A 13,719-nucleotide genomic window follows, 5' to 3' on the forward strand; every position below is an offset into this window, starting at 1 on the left:
AGAGGTGGACAGATTCCTATCAAGAAAGGGGTGGCATGGTATTGGCATAAATGGGATTGTGGATTTGAGATTACAATCCAATCAGCCATGATTTTATTGAACGGCAGAGCAGGCTCAAGCAGCTAAACGGTCTGTTCTTCCTCTTGATTTATATATTTATATGTTGATTGCGAGAAGACTTGTTCTGAAACTGTACACTTTAGTTCTTGAATTATTCATGGGGAGAAAAAAATCCTTTCAGCATTAACCTGTCAAGTCCACTCAGAAGCTGGTGTCTCAACGATATAATCTCTTCTGAACTCTGCTGGGTATAAACCCAACCTTTCCTTATTCGATAGTTTCTTCATTCCAGGAATCAGACGCACAAAATTTCTCCGAATTGCCACCAATAAAAGTGTGTCACGTCATGCTTTTCCTGTAGGTCGGTCTTTGATGCATTGTTTCAGGCATCAGCAAACCTATTTTTAACAGTTTTTGTCAGTGTTTATTTGCATGAAAACATTTCATCTTCTTAGACTGCCTACAATATGCCTTTTGTCTTGTACGACCAATATAGCTTTTTCAGAACTCTTCAGTCCTTCAGAACTTACGTCAAGTCATATCTGAGTCCAAATGTTATCTCTTTCTGTATTCAAGGATGCTTTCTTGAGCACTTTCTGTTTTTAGTTAAGCATTTTCATGTTTCTTTGCTCACATTAATAACTGGCTTTTTTTTTAAAAGGTATTTTTATAAATAAGGATGCCTTGAGGAATAGGTAGCAAGGCCAGGTAAATGGAATTCAAGTCCAGGCTAGCCATCACCTAACTGCATGGTGGAACAGACATTGAGCTGAATGCACTGTCCTGGTTGTATCCTGATTGTCTGAGGTGATGTGCACTTTTTTTTTTGAGTTGGAAGTACAGTTGTTCAAAAGTTGCAAAATGAAACAAAGAGATTCATGACTAGATTTATATTTGTTGGATAGATGTCTGGGAGAGTACTTGCAAACTGGAATACAGCAGTATTGGCCAGTATTGCCTGGCTGAGCTGTCTCAGGATACAGGTGACCTCTATATTTTAGTTACGTTTGCTATTAAGGGGTGTGATAGTCTCTAAAGTCATCCCTTTAGCTTAGTTTTAGCACTTCAAGAAGTAGTTGCATTATCTTATTTATCTCACATCCCCATTATGTGAAAAGTTAAACTTAGATGAGTGGAGTGTTAAACCACAGCTATGTTATTCATCTAGTTATGACTAAGTTATATAAAATAACTTATCAAATAATCTTCACCACATCACTAAAATTCTGGTTGCTCGTCTACTGTTGAACTAGTGTTGAGCTAAAACCATGAAAAAGATGTACGCATTTAAGAATTAATTATAGGACATGGGGCACTGAAAGCCAAGTCATATATGCACAGTATTTTAAACATTCATTTATTGTTGTCAAATTTTGTCTCAGGCTTGGGAGTACAAAACTGATGGTGTCAGGTTGTACACCCACTTTATCTAATCTCCAATGTTCAGTTTCATTGCAGTTAATGAAATTAAAAGTCAATCATAATGTATAATTGGTTCCTAATCCAATACTACTAGGTGTGATTACAGTATATACAAAAACAGAAATTGCTGGAAAAGCTCGGCAGATCTGGCAGCAGCTGTGGAGAGAAATCAGGGTTAATGTTTCAGGTGAAATGACCCTTCCTTCAAAGTGACCTTGCTCTGAGGGATTTGACCTGAAACATTAACTCTGATTTCTGTGCACAAATGCTGTCAGACCTGCTGAGCTTTTTCAGCAATTTCTGTTATTGTTTCTCACTTACAGCATCTGCAGTTCTTTCTGCTTTTATGGTAGTGATTATATATATTTCTTCTGTTTTTATTTGCGTTTGCTTAAAAAAAGTGCCATATCCTGATTTTTGTGGATACCTACCTTCCTTCGCTGAGCTCAGAAATTGATGCGTTATTTTCAGCAATGCAGTTCCCATTGAATTTCAGTGTAAGAATGCTGAGGCTGTTCAACATATTTTCACACCTCGCGTAGTAACAAATTGTACACGAGTGCAAAAGCGTTTACTACTGATTTAATGTTGGCTCTGGTGCAGTTATTGTGTGGTCATGTTTGGTCTGCGGATTACTGCATTCTTTACACTTTCTCTGTTGAACGGAGACCAGTAGTGCCCTCCCATTTCACAGAACTAGTTATACTTCGTTAAGTGAGCTTTAGGGTTGAGTGTTAGTGAGTTCTTCAGTCCAGTGGGTAGCAGGGAAAGCACTGGGAGTGTGGGAAGAATGAGATGTTATCACTGCCAACCTTGACCTTCTCCTGATCCACACAGACAGGTATATAACGTACAGACACGTATTTTGCAGCAAAGGTCAATGAACAGACCCCTTTCACACAACGTTGAGGTTAGATGTCGCATCCCGAATATGTGGTTCATGTTCAGCAGTTCACTGCAGAAAGATTGAATGAGTTCCTTTGTGCCTAAATTGAACGTTTAACCACTTTTAAAATCCAATCAGGGGAAGGAGGCTTTGCTGGGCTGGACCAGTATTTATTACCCGTTCTGAAATACAGGTAGTTCTTCTATAACGTGATGGTTGTGTTCTTGTGCAGCATCACTTTATAGAAAAATTGGGCTTTAGAAACCGCGCTTAAAGTGTTTGCGATGTAATCGCATTACAGCCAATATGCGTTTTAAAAGTTCGCACTTTAGAAACAGCGTCCTGAATTTGTTAATTGTGTCGCAGTGAGTTCGAGATAATGAAATGAGTGATTATAGCAGAACGACATGTAACTGCATAGAGTCCGGTATCCCACCACCAAGTCACTGTTCAGTTACTTGGGCACAGTACACTGGCTACGGCCAGCCAGCTCCGAGTCAGTCCCTGAACTGAGGAGATGCTAAATCCTTAATTTTTTTTTAATTGAATGAATAATTTATTGTCATGTATTTTTCCTAAGTTCAGTGAAAAGTGCTAATTGCCACCACACTCTGGCACCATTTTTAATTTAAAAATATATAAGAAGATATAATAGAGTTTATCTTTATCCCCCTCATGGCTCTGTATGGGTTCTGGGCCCACCAAGTTCCCTGTAATATTGGTTAGCCACGACTTTCGGATTGGCCCAGGTTAACAACCCCAATCAGGGGTCTCGTAGTCAACAAGATCCACCTGGGTCCAATCACTACAGTTCCTAATTGTCCAGGAGAAAGTAATGGTCAGCTGCCTTTTTGAGCAGCCAGGTGTAGGTCGATTTTGGAGACTTAAAATTACGAGAGGGTTCAGTAGGACAAATCTAGAGAAGCTATTTTCTCTGGTGTGGAGTCCAGATCAACAAGGCACATTCTTAAAAGTAAAACAAAGCCACTGAGGAGTGCAATCAAGTCGCACTTTATTTGTGCAAAGGATATGAGAGATCTGGTATTTTCTTCTTTAAAAGTCTGTGGGTACGAGGTCAATTGTAATTTGCAAGGCTGAGATTGATAGTTCTTCAGGTGAAGGTATTAATAAAGGTGGCAGAATGGCAGGTAGATGGAGTTGTGGCACAATTTGGCCATTATCTATTGAACTGGCTGGAGCGCTTAGCTTTGGGTCAGTAGTGTGTATATTTAACCATTAAACCATGGGGACTGAGAGGAGATTTTGCACACAACATTTCGAATCTATTTGTGAATGACCAGCGTTGAATATGCACACTCCACCCGGTCCACATTACATTGCCAAGGACTGAGAGCTGTCTCTTAAACACAACTCTCTGAAAAATAGCTGTAGTATTTGACATCATTTATAACTCTAAACTACTTATGTACTAAGTAGTTTATTCATTCCAACGTGCAAGAAGCCTGACTATTATAGTACTTGCCAATTTAAGGAGAAACATTAATTGTTAGCTGTAAATCGAAGAGAGGATTTTTGTTGAGCAAATGTATTAAGGGAAATGGGTAAGAGGCAAGTATATGGGGTAAGGCACAGATCAGCCATGATCTCACTAAATGGCAGAACAGACTCCCAGGGGCTGAATGGCCTACTCCTGTTCCTACGTTCTTATTAGGAATTATTAACTATGAAGGACATCTCTACCCCATACATCTCCTTCCTTTCGTGTCACACAAATAGAGTACTTGCTCCCTGATATTGGGGAAATACCTTTGGTTTAATGTTTATCATGATTGCACCAACAGAAACTAGAATTTAGTGAATTACGAGCTTTGAAACTCAACCTAGTCTTATCAGGATTTGAATGTGGACAGTTTATTTCATCACTAGTGATTTGTAGCAAAAGAAGTTACATATCTTATGTTGCATGGATAATTCTGATGCACAGAGAGGGGCTTGCTCTCAAGTTGTTATTGTGCAGCCCAGAGGCTGATTAGCCAGACAGTTGATTGCATTTCGGAAAGGCAAATCAGGGCAAGACTTATTCACTTAATGGCAAGTTCCTAGGGAGCGTTGCTGAACAAAGAGACCTTGGAGTACAGGTTCATAGCTCCTTGCAAGTGGAATCACAGGTAGATAGGATAATGAAGAAGGCATTTGATACACTTGCCTCTATTGGTCAGTGCATTGAGTATAGGAGTTGGGAGGTAATGTTGCAGCTGTACAGGATATTGGTTAGGCCACTGTTGGAATATTACACTCCTTTCTGGTTTCCCTGCTATCGGAAAGATGTTGTTAAACTTGGAAGTGTTCAGAAAAGATTTACAAGGATGTTGCCAGGGTTGGAGGGTTTGAGCTGTAGGGAGAGGCAGAATAGACTGGGGCTATTTTCCCTGGAGTATCAGAGGCTAAGAGGTGACCTTATAGAGGTTTATAAAATCATGAAGAGCATGGATAGGTTGAGTATGCCTAGGTCTTTTTGTCCCTGGGGTGGGGGAGTCCAAAACTTGAGGGCATAGGTTTAAGGTGAGAGGGGAAAGATTTAAAAGGGACTATGGGACAAGGTTTTCAAACAGTGGTGCGCGTGTGGAATGAGCTGCCAAAGGAAGTGTTGGAGGATGGTGCAATTACAACATTTAAAAGGTATCTGGACGGGCAAATGAATAGAAAGAGTTTAGAAGGATATGGGCCAAATGCTGGTAAACGGGACTAGATCAGTTTAGGATATCTGGTCAGCATGCATGAATTAGATTGAAGGGTCTGTTTCTGTCCTGTATAACTCTGTCTCGGTAATTGATTCCCCTTTGGTCATTGAGCAAGGAAAAAATTGACATAAAGGTGTTGGTTTGTTCATATTCATCAAAAGCATGAGTGACATTAATGGAGCCATTCTCCAGTGTAGGCCGTGATTTCCCACTTATTCATAGTTTGCTGCTTGGTACACTCTTTCCTCCACAAAGAAGAATCGCTGTGGAATCCCCTTTGAAGAACAGCAACAGACGTCAGCAAAGAAACGACAGAGAACCCAGAGGAATCTGATGATGATGTTCAGGTGGTGCTCTCTGATTGAGTGGTCCCAGAACTCTTGTGAGAGTGACCATGATGTGGATTGCTGCAGGCAGTCCCCACAGCTAATGCCTTTAGGAGAGAATGTGAATGTTCACGAGGCCTTCTTCTTCGGTTAGAATGGAGTAGCCTTTATTATCATGTACACTCAATGAGTTCAGTGAAAAGTTAGTAATGTTGCCTCTCTGCGCCATCTTAGGTACAGGGTAGTTGATGCAGATACTTTAATTGTTGTCACAAAGTATAAAGAAATATCAGTAAGCATGGGACTAGAGTTTCAAAGATCAGAATGGTAATAAAAGTGACTATAAAGCACTTAGGTTTTCGAGGTTGTGGTTCTTTCCAATATTAGTCCATACCCTGTGGCTGCAGAAAGAGAGGCAATGCTACTTCCACGCGTTGGTCTCCACCCGGACCTATTCTGCTGCCATTGCTCTGCCTCTGGCCCGTGCTTACTGTGCTGCCTCTCTGTTAGATTAGATTAGATTACTTACAGTGTGGAAACAGGCCCTTCGGCCCAACAAGTTCACACCGCCCCACCGAAATGCAACCCACCCATACCCCTACATTTACCCCTTACCTAACACTACGGGCAATTTAGCATAGCCAATTCACCTGACCTGCACATCTTTGGACTGTGGGAGGAAACCGGAACACCTGGAGGAAACCCACACAGACATGGGGAGTCGCCTGAGGCGGGAATTGAACCCAGGTCTCTGGCGCTGTGAGGCAGCAGTGCTAACCACTGTGCCACCGTGCCGCCCACCGTGTTGTCTGACCACTGTTCACGGCTAGTTGTGACATGTCTGTAAGACTTTGCTTTGTTCGCTGTGAAAAACGCTTTGCTTTGCCTGGGACGTTGTGCTTTCACTGCGTATCATTCCTGGTTGCTCTCCTTTCTGCTAGAAACAGGAGAACGAGAGGTGTCCCAGATTTATACTGGAATACAATTCTGCTCTGCACAATGACCCAGTCTTAAGCTATGATGTGGAGGTGCCGGTGTTGGATAAAGTCAGAAATCAGGTGCCATCACATAATAGTCCAACAGGTTTATTAGAAATCACAACCCCTGGTCTCATGTGACTTCTGGTTTGGAGTTGTTAGATTTGTTCTAATCCATTTTCCACCATTATGCCATACAGATGTTACTTAAAGGACATTCATAAACCGCTTATAGAATCCCTACAGCATGGAAGCAGGTCATTCAGCCCATTGAGTTCACTTCAAACAGCATCCCACTCAAACCCACCCCTCTATCCTATCCCTGTAACCCCGCATTTCCTATAGCTAACCACCAAGCCTGCACATCCCTGGACGCTATGGACAATTTCTCATGGCCAGTCCACCTAACCTGCACATCTTTGGACTGTAGGAGGAAACCGGAGCACCCAGAGGAAACCCGTGCAGACACTGGGAGAATGTCTGTGAGGAATTTGCACAGTCATCCAAGGGTGGAATCAGTCATGGGTCCCTGGCACTGCAAGGCAGCGGTGCTAGCCCCTGTGCTGACCTAGTTTTACCACAGTTCAGTATTTGTTTTCCCATCCAGTATTTATTTAATTCCCTTTCAAATGTTGCAACTTGTCTGCTTCCAGCATGCTTTCAGGCATGCATTTCAGATCACAACATGTTAACTTGCACAGACTGTGCAGCATCAAACCAATATGGTCAGTTCAACCAATCTCTGGTGTTCATGCTCCACTCAAGCGTCTCCCCCCCGCCATCTCTCCTCCCTTCCTTTGATCAGCATGACCCTCCTTTCCCTTCTCGTGCATGTGATTATCTTACTTCTCCTTAAATACTGATACAATGTTTATACAATAACTATGCAAATGTAAACTTGCTTCAGACCTTGCCTGTGTAGAGACTTCTACGTTCTCTCTGTTCTCTAGTGAACACTAGTCCTCTGTTTGACACAAGAACAGAAATTATGGAATAACCTGGCAGGTCTGATGGTAACTGTAGAGAGAGAAAGCAAATTTATTGTTTCGGGGTCACGTGATCCTTTTTCAGATTATACGACGAGCGAAATATGTTTTTTTTCGCAAGCAAAGTAGGTCAGCAGCTAAGCAGCAATGCAATATTTAATTTGCATCATATTTTTAGACTGTATTTGAAATCAGTTGAATACGTTTTTGGGATTTGAAACTATCACCTGAGTAGATGGAGATGTGGATGAAGACCAGGACAGCCAACAGTAGTTCATATACACTAAAGCACTGCTGAAAAATTCCTTGATGATCTATTTTGATGATGATGATTGAAGGATGAATATTGATCAGGACAGTGGGATAAACTTTCTCTTTTCCTCTGAAGCTTTCAGAAGCATCCAGTAGTATTGTCACTTATTTGAAATGTTTAATGCTCTTCGAAACCTTTGTGAAGTATACACTCACAGGTGATGTAGCTCTGTGCTGCAGTAGTAAACTCCTTTTTAGTTGAATTCAGCTTGTTATTCTTAACCTCACAAGTATATCCATCACCTCACTGTGACCCAGTCTAGTGCTTCTGGACTGCATTTCTGCTTCTTGCAAATTGGAAAAGAAAAATGAATACAGACCATTAAAAGGATACTTGCCAAGCAGACTTTAACTTAAGTCGGAGGAAGGGTCACTGGATCTGAAACGTTAACTCTGATTTCTCTCCACAAATGCTGCCAGACCTGCTGAGGCATTCCAGCAACTTCTTTTCTTGTTTCTGATTTCCATCATCTCTCATTTCTTTCAGTTTTTACATTTTGAAATACTTGCGCAATTGTGGATATTGGTTTGTTTGTCTAATGCTTTGCAATTTTCTTTTTTCATATATAGCCTTCAGATGTCCTTATTCTGGGGAAGATAAAAACAGTTCATTGTGTACTCCTTGCTCGGTAAGTTTTCTTTCTAAACAAAAACACACACTCACGATTTTACTATTGACTGTAGCCTGGTTTATTATTTCCTGCAAATCAGCTGTTGATTCAGTTACCAAAATGTACTCTGCCTTTATTGTGTAATCAAATGAATCGAATAATAAAAATCCTGGGGTGGTCAGTGTATCAATCCTGTCCAGGTTCAGGTGAAAGTCATGAATGGCAGGCAAGTGGGACTGATGAGAGAGCTCTTTTAAGGAGCTGGCACAGGTCTAATGGGCTGAATAGCCACCTTCTGTGCTATTTCAATCTGTAGTTCTAAGCCAGTTTAAAAAAAGGAAGTGCATCCTTTTGCCTAGGGAATAGATTGAAGCCTTTGTAGATTAATTTTGGTTTAGAATATTAAATAGTTTACAAAGCACAAAGAGGAAGCTTGTTGAGGATACCATTGTCAAAAACTCATAACACTGGGTTCTAGTCCAACAGGTTTATTTGAAACCGCATGCTTTCAAAACCCCTGCTCCTTCCTCAGCCAGGTAGTGAGAGAGAATACATTGGACATTGATCTTTTAGTATAAATTCCATGTGTTGTGAATGTCTTGAACAAGCCGAGATGACTATTAAGTCTTTAATCAGTTAGAGTGGGGATGCAGGTTTCGATTAATTAATATGTAAATCTCTACCCCAAGATAACTTCAGGTTTTATAAGAATAAAGGTGACACCTCGGATCAGACAATGCATTTTAGGTGTGAGGCCACGTTTCAAGTATGTTTGTATCTCCATCCTGGAGCCAGACTGGTTTTATTTCCAAAGTAGGAATTTATAAAATGTCACATGGACTAACTGTCTAGAGATTGTGGGTTTTTGAACAAAATAGAATATACCTGCAAATGCAATTTCACCCCATAGATTTACGTGTGTGTGTGTGTGTGTGAGAGGGAGACAGTGTGGGTGGGTGTGTGTGTGTACGCACATGCTCTTGAGAGAGAGAGAATGTGTGTATGCTTGAGAGGAAGTGTATGAGTGTGTCAAGGAGTATATGTGTGTGAGATCATATGTGTGCGAGAATGAGTGTGAGGGAGTGTATGCCTGTGAGAGAGTGTGAGTGTGTGTGAAAGAGGGCTTATGTGAGTGTGTTTGTGTGTATTAGAGTGTATAGTGTAGTGGGGTCACCTGTAGTGTGACATGAACCCAAGATCCCAGTTGAGGCCATCCCCATGGGTACAGAACATGGCTATTAGCCTCATTTCGTTGACTGTACATTGTTGCGTATCCCAAAGTCCGTCGTTGAGAACATTCACCCGAAGAACCGCGACCGAAAGGTCTTGACCACTGAAGTGTTCCTTGACAGGGAGGGAACATCCCTGTCTGGCGATTGTTGTGTGGTGTCCATTCATCTGTTGTCATAGCGTCTGCATGGTTTCACCAATATATGAGCAGACTTGAAATGTGGCAGCGGGGGAAGAAAAGATGAACGGTGTTGAATGGCTAGCAGAAATAATTGCTATATGAAAATATTCTACATAGGGTTAATGAGGTTCATAAGCAGGAAAATCCACTAATTGTTAGATGAAAATGTACCACAGAGGAATTTAATTAGTAACTGGATGAAAATGTTTGCATCTCGTGCGTATACAAAATTATTAAAGTTTGAAGTTGTGCACGGGTATTATACTGTCAGCTGTTTTTCCATCTTTTTTTAGAGAAAATACATTTGAAGTATTTAATTAATAAAATGCTTACCATCCGCTCTAAGATTTTCTACAATAAATTTTCCTTCATTATGTAGACATGGGAGAGGGCACACTATTATGCCAACGAATGTCAACTTTCGGGCAAACATTTGGGCATTGAAGCAGGAGGGTTGTACCCATATTATTGCGACAACGGCCTGTGGTTCACTTCAGGAAGAAATCCAGCCTGGAGACATCGTCATTATTGACCAGTTCATTGACAGGTAATTTTTATTCTTTAGATTAGGTTACCTACAGTGTGGAAACAGGCCATTTGGCCCAACAAATCCACACCAACCTTCGGAAGAGAAACCCACCCAGACTTATTCCCTTATCCTATATTTACCCCTGTTTGTAAAACAGATGTCAAAGTTTGAGTTTGGGCATGCCAGTTGGAATTCCAAATTGTGTTGTGTTGCACCTTGTAATGCAGTTATTAATCAGGAATAAAAGGGACAGTTGGAGCTGCAAGCAAGTATTTTGTCTCCTGGTTTTCTGGACGCTTTCCCCTCAACACCATTATCAGTAGCGCAGATCAAGTATGACTTTAAGAGGTTACAAAGAAATAGACAGGAATAGTTTTTTAAGTATAGAATCCCCACAGTGTGGAATCAGGCCATTCAGACCAACAAGCCCACACCAACCCTCTGAAGATCATCCCACCCAAACCCATCCCCTACCCTAAAACTCTGCATTTCCCACAGCTAATGCACCTAACCTACACACCCCGAGACATGATGGGTAATTTCCCATGGTCAATCCACCTAATCTGCATACCTTTGGACTGTGGGAGGAAACCCGCACAGAGATGGGGAAAATGTGCAAAGTCCACACAGTTGCCTGAGGGTGGAATCGAACCTGGTGCTGTGAGGCAGCAATGTTATCCACTGAGCTGGGTTTTTATCCTTTCATAAATTGGAAACTTTTTCCTTTAGATTGTATTTGCAAGAGTCCCCACCTCACTTCCCTTGCTCCTTATGGATTGTCTACATAGGAATGAAGATAATCAATATTTAGGCAGGCAGATCAAGTCAAGAAATTTCATAGCTTACATTATCTGCTCCATGGAAAAGTTCCTGTTGTTTTTGCTATGGGAGTTGAACAAGGAGAGGTAGACAGTGGTGGGGAGAGAAGGGACTGATATTTAAATAACTTCCATCAAGATACTTCTTTTTCATTCTTCAAAAGTTTTTGCATCAATTCAATAAATTTGTGACTCCCAGAAGAGAGATTGATCTGATTAGCTTGTGATTGTCTTCAGAATGCTAGCTCATTCAGTTTAATTTCTGTAAAGAGATTAAAACCTCATCTGATAAGGTAGTGTGAATTAATTTATGAAAACTGCACGGGTTAAGCGAAGTGGGAACTCAAATATTTGTAACTTGAGAAGAAAGGGCTTCTTTGTTGGACAGGACCTCGCAGTGTCACTTTTTTATAAGTTAATTTGACAAGAGACATTTACAAGAGATATTGGTTACACACTTTTGGAATTCTGCATTCCGTTTTGGTCTCCCTTCTATAGGAAAGGTGTTAAACTCGAAAGGATTCAGAAGAGATTTACAACAATGTTACAGGGTTGGAATATTTGAGATATTCACGGAGAGGTTGAACAGGCTGGGGCTGTTTTCCCTGAAGCGTCAGAGGCTGAGGGGTGATCTTATGCAAGTTTATAAAATCATGAGGAGCTTGGATAACGTGAATAGCCAAGGTCTTTTCCCTGGGGTTGGGGGAGGGTTTAAGGTGAAAAGGGAAAGATTTAGAAGGGTCCTAAGGGGCAGCTTTTCCAAGCTGAGGGTGGGTGCGTGTATAGAATGAGCTGCCTGAGGAAATGGTGGAGGCTGGTACAATTACAACATTTAAAAGAATTTTGATGGGTACATGAATAGGAAGAGTTGAGAAGGATATGGGCCAACTGCTGATGAATAGGACTAGATCAGTTTAGGATATCTGGTTAGCATGGACAGGTTGGACCAAATGATCTGTTTCTATGTTGTATAACTCTATGACTCTTAAGAGATTGTTCTTGTCTGTTTCTGTTTGTCAGAACATAATTAGTCCTGATTTGGAGATGCCAGTGTTGGACTGGGGTGTACAAAGTTAAAAATCACACAACACCAGGTTATAGTCCAACAGGTTTAATTGGAAGCACACTAGCTTTCGGGGTGACGCTCCTTCATCAGGTGATAGTGGAGGGCTCAATTCTAACACAGAATTTTTGCTATAAATTCTGTGTTAGGATTGAGCCCTCCAGTACCACCTGATGAAGGAGCGTCGCTCCGAAAGCTAGTGTGCTTCCAATTAAACCTGTTGGACCATAACCTGGTGTTGTGTGATTTTTAAAATAATTAGAAAGCTAGCCTTTCAGATTTTCACTGGCCTTCGAAGCTGATGGAAGGAGAGTGAAAATCCTGGTGACACAATAAGAGCTGCTTTACTACTCTATATGGCAACTTGAACAACACCACTTTCATCCTTATGTGAGGCAGTTGCTTGATTCATGCAGAAGTGTTATAAATAAATATAAATCAGAGTCCAATACAGTTAGTTGGATGTCAATTCAATTTCAGCTCAGTAAAACCTGATGGAAAATGAGTGGAGATAAGGTAAATTTATTTCATGAGTTCTTGTGCAGTGATAGTGTCCCTACCTTTTGGACCAGGGGACACAGGTTCAAGTCCTACATGCTCCAGGAATGTGTAATAATATCTATGAACAAGTGAATTAGAAATTATCTACGTCCAATATGTTTCCAGGAATGATAGGATAGGGAAAAATACATATAAAACTTATTTCTATGGGGCAACTGAACAAATGATAACAATGTTAACCAATGATAGCAAAATTAATTTGGTAAAACCACATTAATATTTAAATAGAGCAGCAATTTGTAGTGAGGAAGACATATCCCTTGAGTTGCAGATGCAACAATTGACGACACAATTTGCACTCCTGTGCTATTAACTTTCAAAATCAGGAGCCCTCTGCCATTCTTCTGGTGATTATTTCTAAAAAATGAATGATTTTCACTGTTAAATGCAAATTCACTGAATGTTGTGCTGGTTTTTAATGATGTTTCAGACCTTTCTTAATTATGAAATTTATGTCCTTACAATGGTGCTCCCCAACACACAAAAAGAAATAAAATGAAACTCTGCAGTGTATTTCTGCAGGTAATAAATGGTTCCTAAATTATTTAAAAATTAATAGCATTAGTTTCTGAGAACATATTATTTCCTTTTTAGAGTCATAGGGATGTACAGCATGGAAACAGACCCTTCAGTCCAACCCATCCATGCCGACCAGATATCCCAACCCAATCTAGTCCCACCTGCCAGCACCTGGCCCATATCCCTCCAAACCCTTCCTATTCATATACCCATCCAAATGCCTCTTAAATGTTGCAATTGTACCAGCTCTCACCACTTCCTCTGGCAGTTCATTCCATACACATACCACCCTCTGCGTGAAAAAGTTGCCCCTTAGGTCTCTTTTATATCTTTCCCCTCTCACCCTAAACCTATGCCCTCTAGTTCTGGACTCCCCCACCCCAGGGAAAAGACTTTACCCTATCCATGCCCCTCATGGTATAAACCCTATAAGGTCACCCCTTGACCTCCGACTCTGCAGGGAAAACAGCCCCAGCTTGTTCAGCCTCTCTCTAAAGCTCAAATCCTCCAACCCTGGCAACATCCTTGTAAATCTT

General features: G+C 41.0%; 1 protein-coding gene across 2 annotated transcripts in view; it reads left to right on the top strand.

Annotated features, from left to right (window-relative positions):
- Positions 1-13,719, top strand: part of mtap (methylthioadenosine phosphorylase) — a 203,888-nt gene that overhangs the window by 54,852 nt on the left and 135,317 nt on the right. For both annotated transcript variants that reach the window (XM_072590257.1, XM_072590265.1), the window contains exons 3-4: positions 8,242-8,300; positions 10,073-10,240. In XM_072590257.1, the coding sequence (XP_072446358.1) occupies positions 8,242-8,300; positions 10,073-10,240 (227 nt within the window). The remainder of the gene's footprint in view (positions 1-8,241; positions 8,301-10,072; positions 10,241-13,719) is intronic.

The sequence above is a fragment of the Chiloscyllium punctatum genome, chromosome 2 (genome assembly GCF_047496795.1).
Source record: "Chiloscyllium punctatum isolate Juve2018m chromosome 2, sChiPun1.3, whole genome shotgun sequence".
NCBI classification, from domain to species: Eukaryota; Metazoa; Chordata; class Chondrichthyes; order Orectolobiformes; family Hemiscylliidae; genus Chiloscyllium; species Chiloscyllium punctatum.